At 40.6% G+C, this 27,673-nt stretch overlaps 1 protein-coding gene across 3 annotated transcripts in view; it reads right to left on the reverse strand.

The window, feature by feature from the left end:
* Positions 1-23,953, reverse strand: part of tmem208 (transmembrane protein 208) — a 45,286-nt gene extending 21,333 nt beyond the window's left edge. The window contains exon 1 of one of the 3 annotated variants that reach the window (XM_063013228.1): positions 23,912-23,953. In XM_063013228.1, coding sequence (XP_062869298.1) covers positions 23,912-23,923 — 12 coding nt within the window. In that variant the 5' untranslated portion in view covers positions 23,924-23,953. Of the gene's footprint in view, positions 1-22,928; positions 23,075-23,911 lie in introns of those variants that run through there. The other 2 variants (XM_063013229.1, XM_063013230.1) reach the window with 2 other exon arrangements.
* Positions 23,954-27,673: the final 3,720 nt, after the last annotated feature.

Raw genomic sequence — 27,673 nt, forward strand, 5'->3', positions numbered from 1 at the left:
TATTTTTGGAATTTTTAACCCTTTACAGGCCGCCAGTTTGTTTACATAACACCACTGTTTTTCATCGAAAAAAAATAAAATAAACTGAAATAATTTCCATAAAATGCATTTCAAGGAGCATTTGATTCTTATTATTATTAGGCCCTGAGGTGGGTCAGTGATTGGCAGCAACATTGATTTTGGTGCATTTTTATTTTTTGCAATGTCAGATTTAAAGAAAAACTCACACTCAAGGTCCCAAAGACAAAAAATGTCCGCTTCCCCAAAACTGCTGTAAAAATATCATACATTAATATTTTTTTCCACTTTAAATGAGTCAAACTTTTAAATCTACTTCTGCCTGAAACATACATACCAAATATTAATGATATTTTTGGATTTTTTAACTGTTTACATGCCAGTTTGTTTACATAGCACCACTGTTTTTTATCGAGAAAAAAAAAAAAAAAAAACTAAAATAATTTCCATAAGATACATTTCAAGGAGCATTTAATAATTATTGTTATTAGGCCCTGAGGTTGGTCAATGATTGGCAGCAACATTGATTTTAATGCATTTTTATTTTTTTTGCAGTGTCAGATTTAAAGAAAAACTCACACTCAAGGTCCTAAGGACAAAAAATGTCCGCTTCCCCAAAACTGCTGTAAAAATATATGTTTTTTAATTTAAATGAGTAAACCAAAAAGGGGGAGAGGGCAAAAGAGAGAGAGAGAGAGAGCAAGTAAGGGAAAGGGGGAGAGACAGAGAGGGCGAGAGAGACAGACAGACAGACAGACAGACAGACATAGAGAGTATATCTGAGTGTGAAAGTCCAGCTCCGGTGGCGCCGACGCTGCAAACGGACAGAATGTGGTCCTTGCATGTGAATATTCCAAGTGTACAGCAGGTGCTCCCAACTCTTCTCTTTCTGTCTGTGCAGAAGTCAAACTGCATCCTGCTCTTATATTTATGAATGAGAGAGGGGCCTGCAGTAGCACCCTGCATATCTGCACCTATTCCTGCAGCAGCTGATGAGCGGGGAAACCACCCTCTCTTTTTGATGTGTGGGGCATTTCTCCCACCTTGTGCGGTGTTTCGTGCTTAGGAGCAGCACATTCCTGCCCCGTCAAGGGATGTAAGAGACCAGTGTGTGGGTCTTCGTAAAAGCAAAGGTGGAGGAGAAGAGCGCTCTTGCCTGAAGCGATTGAGGGGAAGCTCAGGCTTGTGTCGGTAATTTGTGCCAACCAGGGTCAGTTTCATTCTGAGCAGCTCCTCTGCCAGTGCGAAGGAGGTGAGAAAATTGTCACAGGTAATGATGTGTCCCTGGAGCCCCTCTGTCATCTCCAGGACCATCCTCATCCCCTGGTTGACTTCAGTTGGATTGCCAGAGGCTAAGCGTTGATTTATTTTTTGACCTGTAAACACCAGCCGAAATGAGCAGCCCTACATAAGCCTACAGTTCCTCTGTGTCCACATCTCGCCAGTCTGTGATTGAACGTCTCCAATGAAGGTGTGTCATGGCCACAATATGCTGCAGGATTTCATCCGTCAGTAGCAGTAAAAAGCTGGACGTCGAGTCACTAATCCAGGCAGCGGCATAGTATGTAGGTCCCAGGATCAAACCTGGCTTCTGGGATGTAATAGAGTGCCTCAGTGTTTGAGGGAGACCAAAATATTTTGCCATTTTTTGAAGTCCATTCCACCGCTGCTTCGTCCATGTCCTCTCTGCTGTCATCTTCAGATGAGTTGGACTCCAGCTGGTCATTTTCTACCTCTGAGGCCTTCTCTCCATCAGACTCAGAGTCCTCGGAGGAGGTTGAGGAGCCATTCTCACACTCAGAGTGCATGATCAATCCCAGTGCCTCCTGGGTGCTGTAATGACTTGCCATCTCCTGCACTACTGCTAATACTTATACCCATGGCTGCAGTACACCTACATAAACAACCTGAGCGAGAGCCCAAAGTAAGTCCTATTTTGTTTTGGTTCTCTCTACTCATCGTTTTTATTATTGAATTAGTTTATATGCAGTGTGGTCTTCAAAGAGAAAAGATTTATGAAGTTGGACACACACACACACACACCATTATCGAACATCAATAGCGACACACACTAATCAAGGCACCCTTTTAGAAAACAGTAAAAATTGTGAAATTTTGCTGCATGCTTTAAAAGTCCTTAGGAACAAATGTGTCAGTTTTTGTGTAGCTTAGCCATTTTAGGCTAATTTAAGGAATTGACATAATAATTCTAAAATTTCTTAAAAATGAATATCCTCTGGCAAATATGAGCTGTATTTATTCAACACAGCCAAAATGGTTTGAAAATAAAAAAACAAATGGCACAAAATGTCCCTAGGATCTCTTAAGGGTTAAATAGAGCAAATAACTTTTAACACAGCTTTTTCAAGCATCCCAGTTTTATTTTAAATGATTATTATTTCACACAAAAAAAAAAAAACTACCACGGTCAAAATTATTAGCCTCCCAGATGTTAATAGTCAATTGTGTATCCTTTTTTGCTGGATAACAGCCTGCAGTCGTTTGCTGTAGTTTTCAACAAGTCTCTGACACATCTCCTGAGGAATCCCAGCCCATTCTTCTTTGGCAAATCTCTCAAGCTCCTCCAGATTTGATGGCCTTCTGGCATGAACCTTCTTCTTCAGTTCACCCCACAGATTTTCAATGGGATTCAAGTCAGGGCTTTGTGCAGGCCAGTCAATAACGTTCACTTTGGTCTTCTGGAGGTAGTTCTTTACCAGGAGCGATGTATGTTTTGGGTCGTTGTCATGTTGGAAGAGAAAGCGACGACCCAGACCAAGTTTTTATGCTGGCTGCTTAAGGTTTTCTTTCAAAATCTTCACATATCCTTCTTTCTTCATGATTCCTTCCACCTTGACAAGATTCCCAGGTCCAGATGCACTGAAGCATCCCCACAGCATAATACTCCCACCACCGTGTTTCACTTTGGGGACGGTGTCTTGACACTTGGAAATGCTGTGATAACTTTGTATACCCTTCTCCTGCTTTGTAGGCATCAATGACTCTTTTTCTCAAGTCTAAACTGATTTCTTTTGTTTTTGGCATGATGCTTTCTCAAGTGACAGCTTAAACACTTACTGAAGCTTTTATACTGTGTGAAAATTGGGAGATAACCCTCAGCTGTGACCTGATTTAACGAGCTTTCATCATTACAAAATTAAAGCACACCATTGCACAGCAGTGGTTTGTGCTATGGCTCAACAAAAAAATCAGTTCTTAAGGGGCCTAATAATACTGACCTTTCAGGGATATCGGCCGATAGCCGATTCCGATGGGGAAGGGGGGGGGGGGGGGGGTGTTTGGCGTATGCAAATTTAGCAGTAAATAAAGTACATCAAACAACAACATCAGACATATTTCATTAGTCTAACTGACCACACACACACGCAGGTTTAATGTTATCCAGTTCAGTCTGAAAACCTTAAAAAGAGCCTCACAGTGAAGATAAACCGGAGCAGCGTGCGTGTGTGTGCGTGTGTTTGTGCCTTTAAGAGAAATGATCTGTTCACCGTATCGCTTAAAGTGATTCACGAGTCGATTCATTTTCCGCAAAGCGTAAGTTTCTCTTCTCAGTTATCTCTCCGTGTTTACTGTTATTAATTAATGTCGTGGTTTTAAATAAACACCAACTAATACAGAACATTTTGTGTGACTCTCTTACATTAAAAAGCTTAATTAAAAAGCTTAATTAAACTGCTATTACCACAGATCTGTAACCGAGTCAGACTCGTTCCGTCTAAGGAACTAAAAGTTTTCTGATGATCCTAAAAGTTGATGATCCTGAACTAACGAATTTGGTAATGAATAAACTTTTGCCTCTGATTGGCTCTGTAACGTTTTCTGTTCTCATCTACATCACAAACAAGAACCACTTACGATTTACCAAAGTGAACCAGGAGTTTATATAACGTGCTGATAGAATCGACTCAGATGTGACCGGGTTGAATTATCTTTTTAACGTAAATATTTCAATCAGCAAAATTACATCGTATGTATGATGCACAACGTTAATGATGTTATTTTAGGTCATGAAGAGCTTTCACGATGGTTTCTGTACGATTGTTGACGAATTTTGATGCGATGGTTGGTGCTTTGTAGCTCAAAGTCTGGATCAATCCACTGAGCTGTTAACTTAACATGGTCTTTATATATCACACGATCGGATCGGCTACATTTAGGAGATATCGGCCGATCGCCGATAGCATATTTTGATTAAAAATCGGCCGATACCGATTCATAGCCGATCGATCGTTCCATCTCTAGTGCTAAATGTTCTGTGTGTAAAAGTTCAAATAAAACCAGCAGTTTTGCATAAGTGTGATGTTGTAGGTTATGTATTTATTCCTTTAGAATATGTTTCACAGTCTGAGCATTGTTATTTAGATAGCTAGTTTAAGCATGGTGCATTGAGACATGTATTATTACTGCTAAGTTGTTTGAGAGGAGAAATGACGGTATCGGATTGGTATCGGTATCTGCAGATACTCAATTTGCGGTATCGGACATAAAAAAGTGGTATCGAGCCAGCCCTAATTAAAGTAACAAATATTACTTTCCTAACAATTACTCAATTACTCATGGTAATGGTAAATCAGACCTTAAAAGTATTAATAAAATATTTCAACAGTTCTATGAAAAACTATACACAAGTGAGAAGTTCCCATCATCAGCAATTTTGATGAAGTTCTTTTCTCATCTTAAGTTACCGAGGCTGACCGATGATCAGAAGCAGGGCTTGAATAGAGAGATTACAGAACAGGATATATTGGAAGCAGTAAATGGCTTGCAGTCAGGAAAAACTCCGGGACCAGATGGGTTTGGAGCTGAATTTTATAAGAAATTTAAATCATTGTTGATAAAATCTTTACTCAATATGCTTAACGATTCACTGCAAAAGGGAAGCTTACCCAGAACCCTTACAGAAGCTAATATCTGTCTCATACTTAAAAAGAATAAACCTGCTGATGAATGCTCCTCATACTGCCCTATCAGCCTTTTGAACGTGGACTGTAAGCTACTATCCAAAGTCCTGGCACAGAGATTGGAAAAATTACTTCCAAGTATTATTAATGTGGATCAGACTGGCTTTATTGTTGGCCGCAACTCATGCAATAATGTCAGAAGATTACTTAATGTAATCCAGCTGGTTCAACAAAAGAATCTGAACTGTATGGTGGTCTCGTTGGACGCTGAAAAAGCATTTGATCGGATCGAGTGGGACTACCTTTTTCATGCTCTAGATGTATTTGGTCTAGGTGGGCGATTCGCTGACTGGGTGAAAATTCTGTACAATAACCCACTGGCTTCGGTCATCACAAACGGTAAACATTCAGCTAACTTCCCACTGGAAAGGGGTACTAGACAGGGGTGCCCACTATCTCCCCTGCTTTTTGCTTTGGCTATTGAACCTCTTGCAGAAGCCATCAGGGCTGACCCTGATCTCTGGCATTTCAGTGGGACATAAACATCATAAAATTAGCCTGTATGCTGATGATGTGTTGTTGTTTATTACAAACCCTGACAAATCGATCTCGGCGGTTTTGAATATTATTAACACTTTTGGCAAATTCTCGGGCTATAAGGTAAACCTAACTAAGTCAGAAGCAATGCCACTGGGGCAGATGCGAGATGGCTTTAACTCCAACCAATCCCAATTCCCTTTTAGGGTAGCTGTGCAAGGGTTTGTGTATTTGGGAATATTTGTTACTCCCCCTGGCCAGCAAATGTTTAAGGCAAATTTTAAGCCATTATTAGCACAAATCCGTGCTGACTTGGAAAGATGGTCATCTCTACCACTATCAATGCTAGGAAGAGTAGCACTAATAAAGATGAATGTTATGCCCAGACTGCTATATCAGTTCCAGATGGTCCCGGTTCTCCTGAACAATACCTTAATTAATAAAATACATGGATGGTTCAAGTACATTTATCTGGAACCGTAAAAGGCCCCGATTAAAATTGGCAAAATTACAGCTACCGGTAGATAGGGGAGGACTGGCACTACCCAACGTGAAGTTATATCAACTGGCTTGCTTCTTCAGATATATAATGGAGTGGGTTAGGGATGACCGGGAGTCTGTATGGTTAGATATAGAATCATTTAATTTGGGTAATCCTATCTCTTCGGCTGCACTCCCCTTCCTTTTAAATAAAAAGAATATTGGAATCTCGGATAATAACATAATTGTGAAATCTACTTTACATGCATGGACATTAATAAGGAAACTGGAAGGTAAAGCTGGAATGTTGTCTATAGCAACACCAATTCAAGGAAACCCAGATTTTGTTCCAGGAATAATGGATGGAGTATTCGCCCAATGGAAAAAGTCAGGCATTCTTATCTTAAAGGATCTGTTTTATGGGGGCAGGCTGTTGACATTCGAGTAGTTACGTGCTAAGGGGAATTTGCCACGTCATTTCTTTAGGTACTTGCAAATAAGGAGCTTTATTCAAGACCAAAAGGAGCACACACTTAATGTTCAACCCACTCCTGTAGAAAAGTTACTCAGTGATTCCCTGTCTATGAGATCTATCATTGGACGTTGTTATTTGGCACTTCTCGAGAGTTGTAAGGTAAATACAGACGCAACTTTACAAAAATGGAATGCTGATCTTGGCCTTCAAATTGATGAGGAAATGTGGATGACAATATGGCAGCATGCTAATGATATATCCATCTGTAATAGGGCTAAGGAAACACAATTTAAGTTACTCCATAGATTACAAATTACTCCACGGCTTAGAAATAAGATGAACCCAAATAAACCAGATCATTGCTTAAAGTGTGGTATGAAAGGAGCTGACTTTGTACATTGTATCTGGGCTTGTAGATATATTCAGGACTTTTGGGAAAAAGTCTTATTAAAACTAAAATTAATTTTTGGGAATAAATTGACAATGGATCCACTCTGTTTTATTATGGGTGTCCCAAACCCAAACATTAAAGGGATAAATAAACAGAAGCTTTTGTCCTCACTGACTTATGCTGCATGGAAAGTTATTTTGTTGAAGTGGATCTCTGACAGACCACCAACATTCTCTGACTGGCATAAAGTAATTTTTGATTTACATTTACATTTTCAGCATTTAGCAGACGCTTTTATCCAAAGCGACTTACACAATGAGCTGAACACGATGAGCAATTGAGGGTTAAAGGCCTTGCTCAGGGACCCAACAGTGGCAACTTGGTGGTAGCGGGGCTTGAACCGGCAACCTTCTGTTTACTAATCCAGTACCTTAACCACTGAGCTATCAATGATTTTTTGCCAATGGAATATTTAACATACTGGGCTAAAGATAACCTCAAACAATGGTATAATATCTGGACTGTCTTTTTGGACTATACTGGTGATCGAATTTCAAGAATATTTTTTGAAAAAATAATAAAGAGTGGCTAGGTTTTATCCCTTCATCACTAATTATTATACTGGGACACTGGAGAAGTTTGTGTTATAACAATTTAAATTAGGGGTTTGTATATGTAAATGTACTTTCTTCTAGTTTTTATTTACGGCTGTATAAATGGGTGTAAATCGAACATGGAATCAAACATGGAATACAGTGGAATCGAACATGGAATACAGTGGGAGGCTTTGGATATGTAATATGTAAATAATATGTAGTGGTCACTGTTTGTTTGTATGTAAGTTTAAGTTCAACAATGTGAAAAATAATAAAAATACTTATTAAAAAAAAAAAGAAATACTGTAAAACATAAGTGTTCCTTCTGCCCCTGTCCCATCTGTTTACACCTCCTCCCCTGCGTTTCCCCTAACCCCGTATCTTGCGTTTTTTCATTGGCTGTTTGACACCACACTCATTGCCAGTCAGCCGACTCATATCCAGATCTCTAGCAAGCTAGATATTTATCTTCGGTCGCTCTGGTCCAGTTGTTGAGCAGTTCACACACAGCGATTGAGAGCCGAGTTTTGATCGGCGAGCGAATGCCGAGTTACTCCCGAGCTGGCAAACCTAGCCCTGACCAGTCGGCAAGTGAAAATCAGGGCAAAAATCATGTGAACTAGGCATTAGTGGTTTGAGTAAGAGGGGGGTCAAGAGACTTGACCTGAGGATACAAAAAAACACTGCTGTAGAGGCTTATACACTCCCCAAAGGACCCTGACTATGCTTTAGCTCTGGATGCCGCAGTCTGTAGGCTCTTGAAGAAAACGTGTCTAAAAGAGGAGATTCTACAGTTGAAAAAACAAATTGAGATGCCCACTCTGAAGCAACGGTTTGGGACTGACCAAGACATATTTTTAAATTTTCTAAAGAATCCTTTGTAAAGCTCCTTATGATTAGGGATGACTCATTTGATCAAAGACTCATTTACATGTCAGTTGCTATAACCATTAGCACTGGCATACCACAATTATGTGTTCTACCCCTTACTCCTAAACCTTTACTCCAAACACTGTACCTCTAAAGAATCCTTTGTCAAGCTCCTTATGATTAGGGATGACTCTTATAGTAATGAGACAAAATACAAATGTAAGATTAAACAGCTAGTGACTTGTTAAAGTAACAATATCAATACCCTGAAGTAACATATACTCTGAATGGCATATACATTTTTTTTATTGGCCACAGCTTCTTGTTCTACACAATCCAGTTATCATAGAATACTATATTTGACATCCTGACTGTAATACTGTGTACCTGCACTGTAAAGTTATAATTAAACACTACAATTTTATGCTTGTGCACAAAATTTTAGGTTATTTTATTTCTCTGTGTATTAAGTACCATTACATCGATTTAAACCCTAATTTAAATTGCGATCATTAAGTTAGTAAATACTTGGAAGTCCATGTTGTGTTAAAAACTCTATCATATCCATAAATCGCACTCAGTTCTGTTCTGTTACGGTGAAGCTAGATATACTTGCACACTGAAACTTACATAAATTTAAAGAAATAGCGGTCCCGTCAAAATAATCGCATGTGTGACGTACATTTATTTACATCTGATTTTTAATCGCCACTGACCTCATGCAGGCCGGATGTGGCCTGCGGGCCATACAATGCCCAGGTCTGCTCTAAACCATCCGTAACTACACCTCTCTTACTTCACCTCTCTTACATACACTCAATTATTTGTACATTCAACCCCAAGTATATAAACTCGTCCACTTTCATCACCTTAACTACTTGCAACTTCACCTTTCTGTTGCCCTTCCTCACATGTACTCCGTTTTACTCCAGCTAATTTTCATTTCTCATTCATACCTTCTCTCCAATACATACTTTCATCTCTCCCGGCTCTCCTTACCCACTCCCTACTCTCAATAAAAATCAAATTGTTGCTAAAGAACTGTGTTGTACCATGGACATTAAGCTGCTAGCACTAAGCCATACTACCTACCGAGGTTCTTGCATGTTATTGCGATAACAGTGTACATTATCGCAATAACGATAATGTACCCCCCCCACACACCCCCACCTCGATGACGCTGCTGCAACATGAGAGCTCTTGACACACCATAGAGACTTTAATCATGCTTTTCTGTCTTCCGTGCTCCCCACTTTCACTCAGTATGTTAAATGCCATACAATAAACAATTAAACTCTGGACCTACTGTACCGTAAAAAGGACAGCACGGACAACAGAATAATGAAAGTTTGGCGAAAATTATATAAAATCTCGGTACAGAGTAGCAGCAGAAATTGATCAGCATGTGGAGACTAGGTGTGGGCTAATAAGCTAAATTAGTTTTTTTAACAGATTTAACTGAAAAACATAGATATGAACCATCCAAAATCTCCCAACTACATTCCACCGCCCCCACAAAACCTGAGACATATACGACATTGTCCATGCACAGCTTGGTTCTAACTCCTCACAGTAAATCAGAAACCCCACCCCCGTACACCACTCCAAGAAGAAGCGCTACCACAGGTTCTTTATTCCGGGAGCTATCAGAGTCTACAATAACAACCAGGCCCTATAGAAAAGACAGTCTATTGGACTTAACAATATAACAATAACATCGTTTTATTCCGTCAGCCTGTGCAATAACATATATGTATACACGTGTAATATATTATACATGTATATTGTACTAATATACACCGATCAGCCATAACATTAGGGTTGGGCGATATTGCCGATTTTCATACCGCCATACCGTCTTCAAAAAATACCGCGGTATACGGTATTACCGCGCAGGCGCGTAGGGGGCGTGTCTGTCTGTTAGTGATGGGTCGTTCACGAACGATCCGATTCTATTGAACGGCTCTTTGAAGTGAACTAAAGGAACCCGAGTCGCGCCTCTGGGAGCTGTTATATAGGGTGTGTTCGAAAAGCTAGGGAGCTCTCTACATATATTTTTATTTTATAATGACTGATTAATTCCGTCTACTGATGCGAAGCGGAGTGGGTGAAATACAGCCGATTAGAACTGTGCAGTTATCACGGGGATCGAGCGACCGACACACACACACACACACACCCACACACACACACACAGATAAAGAGAGCGCTAGTAGTATTATGACAAATAATTGAGAAAAAACTCGTTTAATGATGTTAAATCTGATTGGTTCATGGCGTGTATGTTTTAAAGCAGAAACAAACACAGGCACAAACACATCTCTGCACAAGAGAGGATTTTTATGAAACTTAATGCAATGCAACCACAGTCTGTCTCTTTCATGTAGTTTCCTTTTAAAATAAATCTTTTTTCTCATTGAAGTGTTGTTTGAATTATGCCTACATTTAAGGCAAGGTAGCAAAATGTTCATGATCGTTCATCATTGATATTAATATCGGGGCTGTCTTATACTAAGCTAACAGTTAGCATTTTGCCATTCAAACCGATGGGATAGCACAGTGCGCTAGCATGTCAACTCACAAGCTCGATTTTGCAAATAAAAACACGTGCAAGTTTATACAAGTTCAATAATCATCAATAATCATTTATTTACGTTTGAAAATAATTCCGTTTCTCCGCACCGTCAGCCATGTTTTAAGTCAAGGACACTTCCGATGCTCACTCGTTCTTGAAATGTTAAGATACCGAACTACAGCTTATTAAGGCGTCTAAGGTTTCAGCCTCCTTCTCGGGAGCGCGCATAAGATGACGTAAAACGCGTCTATGTAGAGCGCGCACTAGTTTTCGTGTTATCACCTCAGTGATCACCTCCACAACCAATCAGTGAGCTCCAACCGCCTACCCCTCCCACCCCTCCCTTACTGTGGATGCGTGCATGTCCTAAAGTCTCCGTTTTTAAGGTAAACCTGAAGCAGAAATTTGGCGCTTCACATTTTTTTTTAAATACCGTCACCATTTTTAAATACCGCGGTATACCGTAATACCGTCATACCGCCCAACCCTACATAACATTAAAACCACCTCCTTGTTTCTACACTCGCTGTCCATTTTATCGGCTTCACTTACCATATAGGAGCACTTTGTAGTTCTACAATTACTCACTGTAGTCCATCTGTCTCTCTGCATGCTTTGTTAGCCCCCTTTCATGCTGTTCTTCAATGGTCAGGACTCTCCCAGGACCACTACAGAGTAGGTATTATTTGGGTGGTGGATCATTCTCAGCACTGCAGTGACACTGACATGGTGGTGGTGTGTTAGTGTGTAAGTGGATAAGACACAGCAATGCTGATGGAGTTTTTAAACACATCACTGTCACGGCTGGACTGAGAATAGTCAGTCCACCAACCAAAAATATATCCAACCAACAGCGACCCGTGGGTCCTGTGACCACTGATGAAGGTCTAGAAGATGATCAGCTCAAACAGCAGCAATAGATGAGCAAATCATTGAATCAATTTTTCAATCCAAATCGATCTTTATTTAAATCATCCGATATCGGTTCATAGAAACGCGAGATCGATCTTTAAAATGAGCCCCTTTTCACGATGTACACGGAAATCTGTTACCCCTTTAATCTCGTGTGACCAGCCAAAGTTTTTTCGCGAGATCTGACCTGCACATCAGTTCAGCATGGCTGAAGCTCAAGTAAAGGTGCCCCAGAACCTGAAGGCAGATGGCTGGTAACATTTTGGATTCAAAAACCATGAGGGTAGGGAAGAGCTGGACAAAAGTAAAGCTGTGTGTAAGCTGTGCAACATGGAGATGAAATATCGTGAGAATACCACAAATCTGAGAAACCATTTAACGAGACACCATCCTGATATTCGAAAAATGCCAAACAACCTCCACTAGAGAAAGCATTTGTGATGAAATTACCTTCAAGTTCTCCCCGTGCCAAAAAAATAACGGAGGCTCTGGTAACTTTTATATGTTAGGATATACGTCCATACAGCGTTGTTGAAAACGATGGCTTTCGAAGCCTCATTAATACTCTGGAACCACGTTATGTTTTACCCACACACAAACATTTGAGTGAAGTGGCCATTCCAAACCTGTACGCAGATGTGAAACACTGCGTCGCAACGTCACTTAAGTCGACAGAGAGGGTTTACACTGTTGTAGCGTGTCGGACATGTAAAATAATAATAAAAAATTAATGTTACCGTTTTCTGTTTTGGATTAATTATTTATGTAAACACAAATATTTTTAATAATAAGTGTTCTTTGTACAATTATCACATTCGTTCTCTGAACATCTTTATATATTTGAACAAAACCTGTTAATGTAACTCACATTTCTGCAAATATTTTATTATATCTTTTCATGGGACAACACTATAGAAATACAACTTGGATATAACTTAAAGTAGTCAGTGTACAACTTGTATAGCAGTGTAGATTTACTGTCTGTTACTGAAAATAACTCAACACACAGCCATTAATGTCTAAATGGCTGGCAACATAAGTGAGTACACCCCACAGTGAACATGTCCAAATTGTGCCCAAAGTGTCAATATTTTGTGTGACCACCATTATTATCCAGCACTGCCTTAACCCTCCTGGGCATGGAATTCACCAGAGCTGCACAGGTTGCTACTGGAATCCTCTTCCACTCCTCCATGATGACATCACGGAGCTGGTGGATGTTAGACACCTTGAACTCCTCCACCTTCCACTTGAGGATGCGCCACAGGTGCTCAATTGGGTTTAGTCCATCACCTTTACCTTCAGCTTCCTCAGCAAGGCAGTTGTCATCTTGGAGGTTGTGTTTGGGGTCGTTATCCTGTTGGAAAACTGCCATGAGGCCCAGTTTTCGAAGGGAGGGGATCATGCTCTGTTTCAGAATGTCACAGTACATGTTGGAATTCATGTTTCCCTCAATGAACTGCAGCTCCCCAGTGCCAGCAACACTCATGCAGCCCAAGACCATGATGCTACCACCACCATGCTTGACTGTAGGCAAGATACAGTTGTCTTGGTACTTCTCACCAGGGCGCCGCCACACATGCTGGACACCATCTGAGCCAAACAAGTTTATCTTGGTCTCGTCAGACCACAGGGCATTCCAGTAATCCATGTTCTTGGACTGCTTGTCTTCAGCAAACTGTTTGCGGGCTTTCTTGTGCGTCAGCTTCCTTCTAGGATGACGACCATGCAGACCGAGTTGATGCAGTGTGCGGCATATGGTCTGAGCACTGACAGGCTGACCTCCCACGTCTTCAACCTCTGCAGCAATGCTGGCAGAACTCATGTGTCTATTTTTTAAAGCCAACCTCTGGATATGACGCCGAACACGTGGACTCAACTTCTTTGGTCGACCCTGGCGAAGCCTGTTCCGAGTGGAACCTGTCCTGGAAAACCGCTGTATGACCTTGGCCACCATGCTGTAGCTCAGTTTCAGGGTGTTAGCAATCTTCTTATAGCCCAGGCCATCTTTGTGGAGAGCAACAATTCTATTTCTCACATCCTCAGAGAGTTCTTTGCCATGAGGTGCCATGTTGAATATCCAGTGGCCAGTATGAGAGAATTGTACCCAAAACACCAAATTTAACAGCCCTGCTCCCCATTTACACCTGGGACCTTGACACATGACACCAGGGAGGGACAACGACACATTTGGGCACAATTTGGACATGTTCACTGTGGGGTGTACTCACTTATGTTGCCAGCTATTTAGACATTAATGGCTGTGTGTTGAGTTATTTTCAGAAGACAGTAAATCTACACTGCTATACAAGCTGTACACTGACTACTCTAAGTTGTATCCAAGTTTCATGTCTATAGTGTTGTCCCATGAAAAGATATAATGAAATATTTGCAGAAATGTGAGGGGTGTACTCACTTTTGTGATACACTGTATTAGAGATGGGGCGATCGATCGACTTTAAATCGATATCGGCCGATTTTCAATCAAAATATGCTATCGACGATCGGACGATATTTCCCAAATGTAGCCGATCCGATCACTTGATATATAAAGATCATGTTAAGCTTAACAGCTCAGTGAATTGATCCAGACTTTGCGCTACAAAACACGAACCATCACATCACCATTCATCAACCATCATACAGAAACCATCATGAAAGCTCTTCACGACCTAAAATAACAGAATTAACGTTGTGCATCATACATACGATGCAATTTTGCTGACTGAAATATTTACTTTAAAAAGATAATTCAACCCGGTCACATCTGAGCCGATTCTATCAGCACAATATTCAAACTCGTGTTCAGTTTGGTAACTCGTAAGTGGTTCTTGCTTTTGATGTAAATGAGAACAGAAACGTTACAGAGCCAATCAGAGGCAAAAGTTTATTCATTACCAAATTCGTTAGTTCAGGATCATCTGCTAAACTTTTAGGGTAATCAGAACTTTTAGCTCCACAGACGGAACGAGTCTGACTCGGTGACCGCTCTGTGGTAATAGCGGTTTAATTAAGCTTTTTAATTAAGCTTTTTAATGTAAGAAAGTCACACAAAATGTTCTGTAGTAGCTGGTGTTTATTTAAAACCACAGCATTTATTAATAACAGTAAAAACGGAGAGAGAAACTTACGCGTCACATTCGACTCCTGAATCAGAATCATTTAAAGCGACACTGTGAACAAAGCGTTTTTTTAAAGAAACACACACGCTGTTGCTTTCGGTTTATCTTCACTGTGAGGCTCTTTTTAAGTTTTTTTCAGACTAAACTGGATAACATTAAACCTGTGTGTGTGTGGTCAGTTAGACTAATAAGATATGTCTCCTGTGGGTGAAAAAAATAATTGTTTGGTTACTTTATAATTTACTGCTGATTTTGTACTAAAAATTGCATGCCCCCCCCCACCCCCCGATCGAAATCGACTATCGGCCGATTGCCCTGAAAGGAGATCGGAGATCGCAATCGATGCCAAAAAACCCGATCGGTCCATCTCTACACTGTATATATATATATATATATACAGTGTATCACAAAAGTGAGTACACCCCTCACATTTCTGCAAATATTTCATTATATCTTTTCATGGGACAACACTATAGACATGAAACTTGGATATGACTTAGAGTAGTCAGTGTACAGCTTGTATAGCAGTGTAGATTTACTGTCTTCTGAAAATAACTCAACACACAGCCATTAATGTCTAAATAGCTGGCAACATAAGTGAGTACACCCCACAGTGAACATGTCCAAATTGTGCCCAAATGTGTCGTTGTCCCTCCCTGGTGTCATGTGTCAAGGTCCCAGGTGTAAATGGGGAGCAGGGCTGTTAAATTTGGTGTTTTGGGCACAATTCTCTCATACTGGCCACTGGATATTCAACATGGCACCTCATGGCAAAGAACTCTCTGAGGATGTGAGAAATAGAATTGTTGCTCTCCACAAAGATGGCCTGGGCTATAAGAAGATTGCTAACACCCTGAAACTGAGCTACAGCATGGTGGCCAAGGTCATACAGCGGTTTTCCAGGACAGGTTCCTCTCGGAACAGGCTTCGCCAGGGTCGACCAAAGAAGTTGAGTCCACGTGTTCGGCGTCATATCCAGAGGTTGGCTTTAAAAAATAGACACATGAGTGCTGCCAGCATTGCTGCAGAGGTTGAAGACGTGGGAGGTCAGCCTGTCAGTGCTCAGACCATACGCCGCACACTGCATCAACTCGGTCTGCATGGTCGTCATCCCAGAAGGAAGCTGACGCACAAGAAAGCCCGCAAACAGTTTGCTGAAGACAAGCAGTCCAAGAACATGGATTACTGGAATGCCCTGTGGTCTGACGAGACCAAGATAAACTTGTTTGGCTCAGATGGTGTCCAGCATGTGTGGCGGCGCCCTGGTGAGAAGTACCAAGACAACTGTATCTTGCCTACAGTCAAGCATGGTGGTGGTAGCATCATGGTCTTGGGCTGCATGAGTGTTGCTGGCACTGGGGAGCTGCAGTTCATTGAGGGAAACATGAATTCCAACATGTACTGTGACATTCTGAAACAGAGCATGATCCCCTCCCTTCGAAAACTGGGCCTCATGGCAGTTTTCCAACAGGATAACGACCCCAAACACAACCTCCAAGATGACAACTGCCTTGCTGAGAAAGCTGAAGGTAAAGGTGATGGACTAAACCCAATTGAGCACCTGTGGCGCATCCTCAAGTGGAAGGTGGAGGAGTTCAAGGTGTCTAACATCCACCAGCTCCGTGATGTCATCATGGAGGAGTGGAAGAGGATTCCAGTAGCAACCTGTGCAGCTCTGGTGAATTCCATGCCCAGGAGGGTTAAGGCAGTGCTGGATAATAATGGTGGTCACACAAAATATTGACACTTTGGGCACAATTTGGACATGTTCACTGTGGGGTGTACTCACTTATGTTGCCAGCCATTTAGACATTAATGGCTGTGTGTTGAGTTATTTTCAGAAGACAGTAAATCTACACTGCTATACAAGTTGTACACTGACTACTCTAAGTTATATCCAAGTTTCATGTCTATAGTGTTGTCCCATGAAAAGATATAATAAAATATTTGCAGAAATGTGAGGGGTGTACTCACTTTTGTGATACACTGTATATATACAGTGTATCACAAAAGTGAGTACACCCCTCACATTTCTGCAGATATTTAAGTATATCTTTTCATGGGACAACACTGACAAAATGACACTTTGACACAATGAAAAGTAGTCTGTGTGCAGCTTATATAACAGTGTAAATTTATTCTTCCCTCAAAATAACTCAATATACAGCCATTAATGTCTAAACCACCGGCAACAAAAGTGAGTACACCCCTTAGTGAAAGTTCCTGAAGTGTCAATATTTTGTGTGGCCACCATTATTTCCCAGAACTGCCTTAACTCTCCTGGGTATGGAGTTTACCAGAGCTTCACAGGTTGCCACTGGAATGCTTTTCCACTCCTCCATGACGACATCACGGAGCTGGCGGATATTCGAGACTTTGCGCTCCTCCACCTTCCGCTTGAGGATGCCCCAAAGATGTTCTATTGGGTTTAGGTCTGGAGACATGCTTCTGCCAATCCATCACCTTTACCCTCAGCCTCTTCAATAAAGCAGTGGTCGTCTTAGAGGTGTGTTTGGGGTCATTATCATGCTGGAACACTGCCCTGCGACCCAGTTTCCGGAGGGAGGGGATCATGCTCTGCTTCAGTATTTCACAGTACATATTGGAGTTCATGTGTCCCTCAATGAAATGTAACTCCCCAACACCTGCTGCACTCATACAGCCCCAGACCATGGCATTCCCACCACCATTCTTGACTGTAGGCATGACACACTTATCTTTGTACTCCTCACCTGATTGCTGCCACACATGCTTGAGACCATCTGAACCAAACAAATTAATCTTGGTCTCATCAGACCATAGGACATGGTTCCAGTAATCCATGTCCTTTGTTGACATGTCTTCAGCAAACTGTTTGCGGGCTTTCTTGTGTAGAGACTTCAGAAGAGGCTTCCTTCTAGGGTGACAGCCATGCAGACCAATTTGATGTAGTGTGCGGCGTATGGTCTGAGCACTGACAGGCTGACCCCCCACCTTTTCAATCTCTGCAGCAATGCTGACAGCACTCCTGCGCCTATCTTTCAAAGACAGCAGTTGGATGTGACGCTGAGCACGTGCACTCAGCTTCTTTGGACGACCAACGCGAGGTCTGTTCTGAGTGGACCCTGCTCTTTTTAAACGCTGGATGATCTTGGCCACTGTGCTGCAGCTCAGTTTCAGGGTGTTGGCAATCTTCTTGTAGCCTTGGCCATCTTCATGTAGCGCAACAATTCGTCTTTTAAGATCCTCAGAGAGTTCTTTGCCATGAGGTGCCATGTTGGAACTTTCAGTGGCCAGTATGAGAGAGTGTGAGAGCTGTACTACTAAATTGAACACACCTGCTTCCTATGCACACCTAAGACCTAGTAACACTAACGAGTCACATGACATTTTGGAGGGAAAATGACAAGCAGTGCTCAATTTGGACATTTAGGGGTGTAGTCTCTTAGGGGTGTACTCACTTTTGTTGCCGGTGGTTTAGACAGTAATGGCTGTATATTGAGTTATTTTGAGGGAAGAATAAATTTACACTGTTATATAAGCTGCACACAGACTACTTTTCATTGTGTCAAAGTGTCATTTTGTCAGTGTTGTCCCATGAAAAGATATACTTAAATATCTGCAGAAATGTGAGGGGTGTACTCACTTTTGTGATACACTGTATATATATATATATATATATATATATATATATACAGGGGTTGGACAAAATAACTGAAACACCTGTCATTTTAGTGTGGGAGGTTTCATGGCTAAATTGGACCAGTCTGGTGGCCAATCTTCATTAATTGCACATTGCACCAGTAAGAGCAGAGTGTGAAGGTTCAATTAGCAGGGTAAGAGCACAGTTTTGCTCAAAATATTGCAATGCACACAACATTATGGGTGACATACCAGAGTTCAAAAGAGGACAAATTGTTGGTGCACGTCTTGCTGGCGCATCTGTGACCAAGACAGCAAGTCTTTGTGATGTATCAAGAGCCACGGTATCCAGGGTAATGTCAGCATACCACCAAGAAGGACAAACCACATCCAACAGGATTAACTGTGGACGCAAGAGGAAGCTGTCTGAAAGGGATGTTCGGGTGCTAACCCGGATTGTATCCAAAAAACATAAAACCACGGCTGCCCAAATCACGGCAGAATTAAATGTGCACCTCAACTCTCCTGTTTCCACCAGAACTGTCCGTCGGGAGCTCCACAGGGTCAATATACACGGCCGGGCTGCTATAGCCAAACCTTTGGTCACTCGTGCCAATGCCAAACGTCGGTTTCAATGGTGCAAGGAGCGCAAATCTTGGGCTGTGGACAATGTGAAACATGTATTGTTCTCTGATGAGTCCACCTTTACTGTTTTCCCCACATCCGGGAGAGTTACGGTGTGGAGAAGCCCCAAAGAAGCGTACCACCCAGACTGTTGCATGCCCAGAGTGAAGCATGGGGGTGGATCAGTGATGGTTTGGGCTGCCATATCATGGCATTCCCTTGGCCCAATACTTGTGCTAGATGGGCGCGTCACTGCCAAGGACTACCGAACCATTCTGGAGGACCATGTGCATCCAATGGCGGTGCCGTGTATCAGGATGACAATGCACCAATACACACAGCAAGACTGGTGAAAGATTGGTTTGATGAACATGAAAGTGAAGTTGAACATCTCCCATGGCCTGCACAGTCACCAGATCTAAATATTATTGAGCCACTTTGGGGTGTTTTGGAGAAGCGAGTCAGGAAACGTTTTCCTCCACCAGCATCACGTAGTGACCTGGCCACTATCCTGCAAGAAGAATGGCTTAAAATCCCTCTGACCACTGTGCAGGACTTGTATATGTCATTTCCAAGACGAATTGACGCTGTATTGGCCGCAAAAGGAGGCCCTACACCATACTAATAAATTATTGTGGTCTAAAACCAGGTGTTTCAGTTATTTTGTCCAACCCCTGTATATGCATATGAATATAGTCATGTGAAAAAGTTAGGACACCCCATGAAAACCTTTGTCTTTTTTAAACATTTGAGCTTCATTTGAACAGTACTGAGAGATGGAGCTTATATCATTAAACAAAAATTTTTTTAAAATTACTTTAAAACACAAGTTGTACAATGTCATGAACAAAACTGAAAGTTTATTGTGAGGAAAAAGTTAGGACACCCCCACATTTATTACCACATCAGCTGCAATGATTAGACCGTCGTCTGAGGACATTGGAATTTTATTTAAACCTCAGACATTAGTTTGGTTTGCTCTTGTTTGTTGAAGTGAGTGGTATCACCATGGTAAGATCTAAAGAGCTCTCTGAGGCCTTCAGAAAGAAGGTTGTAGATGCAGATGAGTCTGGGAAGGGATTTAAAACGATCTCAAAACAATTAGAAATCAGCCATTTCACTGTCCGGAAAATCATTTACAAGTGGAGAACATTTAAAACAACTGCCAACATGGTCAGGTCAGGCCGTACTAGCAAGTTCAGCCCAAGAGCAGACCGCAAGATGCGTAAAGAAGTCTCCAATAATCCTACAATGTCATCACGGGACCTACAGGTAGCTCTTGCCACAGTTCATGTCAAGGTACATGCATCTACCATCAGAAAGAGACTGCACATGTTTGATTTTTATGGGGTGTGCGCAAGGAGGAAACCCTTGCTGTCAAAAAAACATCAGGGCACGACTAAAGTTTGCCAGAGAACACCTAGACAAAGACCAGGACTTCTGGAACAATGTGCTTTGGACAGATGAATAAAAATTTTTATTATTTGGGCACAGTAACAGAATACATGTTGGTACAAACCAAACACAGCATTTGAGCACAAGAACCTCATACCAACTGGAGGTTGGAAATGTCATGGAGGTGGAAATGTCATGGTTTGGGGCTGCTTTGCAGCAGCCTGGCAAGCTCTCCATTATAGAACCCACGATGAATTCTTCACTGTATCAGAAAGTGCTTGAGGAAAATGTAAGAACATCTGTCCAAAAACTGAAGCTGAAGCGGAGGTGGACCATGCAACATGACCACGACCCAAAACATTTCAGTAAATCCACCAAGGAATGGCTCAAAAGAAAGAAATGGAGAGTTCTGGAATGACCAAGTCAAAGCCCGGATCTTAATTCTATTGACATGTTGTGGGGTGATTTGAAACGGTCTGTGCATGCAAGAAACCCCTCAAACCTCACACAGCTGAAGAAATTCTTCATGGAGAAGTCGGAAAAACTTTCTCCCAGTCGATGTCAGAGACTGGTAGATGGTTATAGGAAATGTCTAATTGAGATTATTTCAGCCAAAGGGGAAATACAAGCTATTAGGCCACAGGGTGTCCTAACTTTTTCCTCACAATCAATTTCCATTTTAATTCATTACATTTTACAACTTGTGTTTAAAAGTAATTTTTTTCAGTTTTATTTGTTTAATGATATAAGCTCCATCTCTCAGTACTGTTCAAATAAAGCTCAAATGTTCATATGTTTAAATATGTTCAAAAAGACAAAGGTTCTCATGGGGTGTCCTAACTTTTTCACATGACTGTATATATGTGTGTGTGTGTGTGTGTGTGTGTGTGTTTATATTTATTAGTACAAAGTCACAAAATATCATGCTTTTTATTTTATATAATTGTATTTATATTATATCATTTAAATAAATAAATTAAATTAAATAATATTTATCATTATGTAGTACTTAAAAAACTCTAATAAGAATGTGACAGCCCTAACCCAAGGCATGGATAACTTGTCCACAATTAAGTAGTTTTACTTTTATTTTCATTAAAATTAAAATTATTTGCCAAGTACAGGATAAACAATAACTTCTTTTTGATATGGTTCCTCATACAATACAGGATAGTGCAATAACATAATTAAAAATGATCAAAAACATAAACAATATCAAAATACTAAACAGTGCAAAAATGTACACAACAATGCTCACGAAGCATGTGTAATAATGCAAAGAATTAAGGAATGAGTAACCACTGTGTGGAGATGTAATGAAAGCTTAATAATTACCATCCACAATATTCCTATGCCCGACAATGCCTTGCATAAAAATATGGGCAGGACTTCCAGTGAAACATAAACACACTTACAAAAATGTGTGATAAAAATGTGAAAGCAAACTAGAACCATGTTAAAACAAGATAATATTGGCACACATCATTAGAAAGCTAGGTTGATGATATGAAAAGGTCAAGTGTTACACATAGGAGAACTTTTGTTATTCCCAAGCTAAAAAGCTCACAAGCATATCCACAGAAGATCTGTAGTTAGTTATCCATGTGGTTAGTTATCCAAGAGTTCCATCAAAAACTGTGTACACATTTATTTTTTAAAACATTCTTACTTCGCAGCATTTTCCCCATGCCTGCCTAAAACATACATATATTGCTGTTTTTATTTGCTTGTTATCTACCTATTTAAATTGGTTTTGTAACTGGCCCTTAATTTACAGTGTAATATTTTAGTTTAACAGTTGTGATGGTAAATGTGTGTCACATTTTTTTAACACTTAGGTTTCTCAGTGCTTTAACATTGTCTTAAATTTTAAATACCAGTTTATATGAATACATGTTTAACTTTTTTTTAATAATACTGCATTAATACTGGTTTAAAACAAAACTGCGCTCTTACGTGTTTGACTATGTTTTGCACAAATGCTATCACTGAGTGGTAGCCTAGTGGGTAGAGCTTTGGGCTTTTTTAACCGAAAGGTTAAGCGTTTGAATCCCAGCTCTGCCAATCAACAACCTTCCAAGGGCGTCGTAGAATGGCTAACCCCGCGCTCTGACTCCAGCTCCCAAACGAGCTGGTATACGCGACAAAAAGAATTTCGTTGTACTGTACACCTGTATATGTATATATGACAAATAAAAGTAAGCACAAAGCGATTAAATGGATATACTTATAGGTATAGATGTAAAAACATGTTTAGTGTTGTTCATGTTATGAGTGCGGTAGCACTGCAAACCATGGAATGCGTTTAGCATTTAACTTATAAAAAATTACAAAACAATAATAAAAAAAAAAAATGTAGAGGTATTTCTCAATATAAAATATATACTTACCGCCATGTAGTTTCTTTAAAATTCTTTTATTGCTATTATTTACGCGTGATAAACTGGTTTATATTGTGCTTTTATGGCTGAAAAAGCCTTAAAATAATACACGATTGTCCAGAAAACCGAATGAGATAAAGCAGGCAAAAATAACACATCAGCAATAACAACGAGCTTTTCCGGCGCACATATACTACGTTGAAACGCATGATTATAGATCATTCAAAATAAAAGTTAGAATATATGCCCAACAATGCTAAGAACAAAATCCTTTATTATGTAAGGGTCACAGAAACCAACAAACAGGGTCGGATTTAATAACTATTTACATAGTAAATTGAGCTGATGAGCTCCTGTCATATAACAGATAAGGCCAGTTGTCTTCTTGCATAGCGTCCCAATACCACATTGCTTTTCTGTTGCCAGCATGATCTTTACTTTGAAACCGTGATATCGTGCTCAAGATAGAGCTGCATGGATCCAGTTACTAAGTCAAATGCAAATATAGGCCAAAACTGCTCCAGATATACCTTGAACATTGTTAAATTTAGCCCAGGAACAATTATAAATGGGTGATTCTTCAATTGCGGGCTCTTTTGACCATCTTAACTTTTGAAAAATAAAATTAGGAATAATTTAGTTTTAATTATGTCAAGATAATGCTAGAGCAAAGACTTAATGATGGCTACAATTGAGCTTATATAGAATTTTAATATTTCATATTTATTTGCGAAGTGGCATAGCAAAATGTCATTATGTGTTGGTAATGACGTGTTGCGGTAATGACAATTTTTACTTTTTTAAAGAAAAAAACTAGATAGGCCATAGATTTGCTAAAGCTAGTCAACAGCTAGTTCAAGATGCACTTTAAATACATATAAATATGTAAATTTCTTTTTTTTTGGTAAAGTACTGCCATACTGATGTAAATGGTAATGACGCTGAATAAATATACTCTATGATCAGGAGGAATACATGATTAAATTACTCACATTTCCAGACATTAAAATGTCAATCTTCTCTCATGGCTGGCATGTGCTTCCTTGCAAGTCTTTGTTTCCATGGTTACAACATAAACAAGTGTTACCTTCAAATGATTCCCTACAGAAACCATACACTGTTGCGGTAATTACGATAATGCTGGGGACAGTAATATATTGCTCAAAAATATGCATAGGTTGTACAAATATGAAAAAAAAAATTACATTTTGTTTCTTTTTAAGTTATTATAAAACTCATCTTGTGATTTTTATAATGAATTGATCACTTTTTAGCATTTTATTAGAGCAGAGAAGTTTTAAAGTCTGGGTTGGGGACAAGGCCAAAGTAGCAAAATATTGATGTTTAAATCATCATAAAAAATGAAAATCATAATTATTTTGGTATGTAATTTTTTTTAGTGATGCAATGAATGATCTTTTTAATACCTACAATATTTGTTTTGTAATAAAGTATTTTTAACACAAATTTATAACTTAGGGATGTAAAAGTTCCTGCAATTGAAGAATCACCCAAATACAAGTAACAAATATAATTTTCACATCTAGCCCAAATGAGATTTTCATATTTTCCAGACTCGTTTTTCCATATTGACATGTACCAGCCCAGTTTCAGCCCAGACTCGGCCACATATCCTTTACATTAAATTTAGATACAGACCATATCTGATCCAGATCTATATAGCATATTCAATTTATGCAAAAAAACAAAGGCACTTTTAATTATGTTGTACACATCTTGAAAGCCGCCATATTGGATCAAGGGCAAGTTTTTCCAATGGGAAGGTGGTCATGTAGCAATCAGATTTGCAATATCTCTTGTGGTTCAAAAGTGATCAACACAGAAAGTTGCAACAACAACCGGGAACGTTCCCCTGTGATGCACGGCTATTTGACGTGTTCAATGTGTTGTCACTGGTGCTGAACACAGAGCATACACAGAGCATACACAGAGCATACACAATTTGTTTGAGATGACCCCAGAGATAAAAGTCCAGTGGTGTGAGGTCTAGTGATCTGGGCGGCCATTCCACAGGACCACAACGGCCAATCCAATGACCAGAGAATTGAATATCCAGCCACTGACGAACACCTGCTCCGTAGTGTGGTGGAGCCCCATCCTGTTGGAAATAACAGGGGCAACTGCCATCTTCGGTCAGAATAGATGGGAACACTGTTTCCTGTAGCATTGTCAGGTAGCGCTGAGCATTTAGGGTCTGGTCGATGAAAATGGGTCAGATTACACGGGTGCCCCATATTCCACACACCATAACCTTCACATCACCTACGACTTTGGTGTCTGCCGTCCAGTGAGGGTTTTCGTCACTCCAGTACCTCACGTTTTGGCGGTTGACCTCACTACTGACATAAAAATTGGCCTCGTCACTGATTGCTGATGCTTGTTGTCCACAGTCCCGGTTTCTCGGAATTTGGCTATGAGGGATGCAACAGTGCTGCGTGAAATTGGTGGTCTTTCTTGGTGTCGGTTGTTGAAGTCTGCGGCTATGATACGGCAGCTGCGTTCCCCGGACATCAGAATCACCTCAATCCTCTCTTCTTTCGTCAGTTCCATCTTCAGTTACCTGTAATGAACAACAAAAGTTTTGAACTTTCTGTGTTGACTTTTGAACCACAAGAGATATTGCAAATCTGATTGTGGCAATTGATTTCTGAGAAAATTCTGGTCTTCTTTGATATGCTACATGACCACATTCCCATTGGAAAAACTTGCCCTTGATCCAATACGGCGGCTTTCAAGATGGCGGCCATGTTCCAGACATACAGTGTATCACAAAAGTGAGTACACCCCTCACATTTCTGCAAATATTTTATTATATCTTTTCATTGGACGACACTATAGAAATAAAACTTGAATATAACTTAGAGTAGTCAGTGTACAACTTGTATAGCAGTGTAGATTTACTGTCTTCTGAAAAGAACTCAACACACAGCCATTAATGTCTAAATGGCTGGCAACATAAGTGAGTACACCCCACAGTGAACATGTCCAAATTGTGCCCAAAGTGTCAATATTTTGTGTGACCACCATTATTATCCAGCACTGCCTTAACCCTCCTGGGCATGGAATTCACCAGAGCTGCACAGGTTGCTACTGGAATCCTCTTCCACTCCTCCATGATGACATCACGGAGCTGGTGGATGTTAGACACCTTGAACTCCTCCACCTTCCACTTGAGGATGCGCCACAGGTGCTCAATTGGGTTTAGTCCATCACCTTTACCTTCAGCTTCCTCAGCAAGGCAGTTGTCATCTTGGAGGTTGTGTTTGGGGTCGTTATCCTGTTGGAAAAGGGAGGGGATCATGCTCTGTTTCAGAATGTCACAGTACATGTTGGAATTCATGTTTCCCTCAATGAACTGCAGCTCCCCAGTGCCAGCAACACTCATGCAGCCCAAGACCATGATGCTACCACCACCATGCTCGACTGTAGGCAAGATACAGTTGTCTTGGTACTTCTCACCAGGGCGCCGCCACACATGCTGGACACCATCTGAGCCAAACAAGTTTATCTTGGTCTCGTCAGACCACAGGGCATTCCAGTAATCCATGTTCTTGGACTGTTTGTCTTCAGCAAACTGTTTGCGGGCTTTCTTGTGCGTCAGCCTCCTTCTAGGATGACGACCATGCAGACCGAGTTGATGCAGTGTGCGGCGTATGGTCTGAGCACTGACAGGCTGACCTCCCACGTCTTCAACCTCTGCAGCAATGCTGGCAGCACTCATGTGTCTATTTTTTAAAGCCAACCTCTGGATATGACGCCGAACACATGGACTCAACTTCTTTGGTCGACCCTGGCGAAGCCTGTTCCGAGTGGAACCTGTCCTGGAAAACCGCTGTATGACCTTGGCCACCATGCTGTAGCTCAGTTTCAGGGTGTTAGCAATCTTCTTATAGCCCAGGCCATCATTGTGGAGAGCAACAATTCTATTTCTCACATCCTCAGAGAGTTCTTTGCCATGAGGTGCCATGTTGAATATCCAGTGGCCACCCTGCTCCCCATTTACACCTGGGACCTTGACACATGACACCAGGGAGGGACAACGACACATTTGGGCACAATTTGGACATGTTCACTGTGGGGTGTACTCACTTATGTTGCCAGCTATTTAGACATTAATGGCTGTGTGTTGAGTTATTTTCAGAAGACAGTAAATCTACACTGCTATACAAGCTGTACACTGACTACTCTAAGTTATATCCAAGTTTCATGTCTATAGTGTTGTCCAATGAAAAGTTATAATGAAATATTTGCAGAAATGTGAGGGGTGTACTCACTTTTGTGATACACTGTAGCTTATAAGATAGGCCCCCTCACCCATTACTTGCTGGGGCATTTAGATATGTCATTTACCCCTTACCCTTCTGAAATAAAAGAGTGTCCTGTGACTTTTGACTCACCCTGTATAATGTCCTTCATAATGGTACGTAGGTATATGTAGGTGCACAGAGGGTGTGGCGTATTTATACTCTATGTTTAATATATAGGACATTTAGCTCTATTAAACATTAGACGGTAGAAATACAACAAATAATTTATACTCTACACATGTTAAAAATGTCTTAGTTCTTCTGCATGCTGTGAAGATAAATAATTGGTGGGTGGGCATAAGAAATGAACTCCTTGCTTAGGCAGAATTTAGCTTTCAATTTAGCTTTCAGCTGTCATGAAATCCAAAGATCAACTGCTTATGACAGATTATGATAAGATTAAATTCTTCAATAAAATGCTTTCTT

This window comes from Trichomycterus rosablanca, chromosome 17 (assembly GCF_030014385.1).
Source record: "Trichomycterus rosablanca isolate fTriRos1 chromosome 17, fTriRos1.hap1, whole genome shotgun sequence".
Lineage (NCBI taxonomy): Eukaryota > Metazoa > Chordata > Actinopteri > Siluriformes > Trichomycteridae > Trichomycterus > Trichomycterus rosablanca.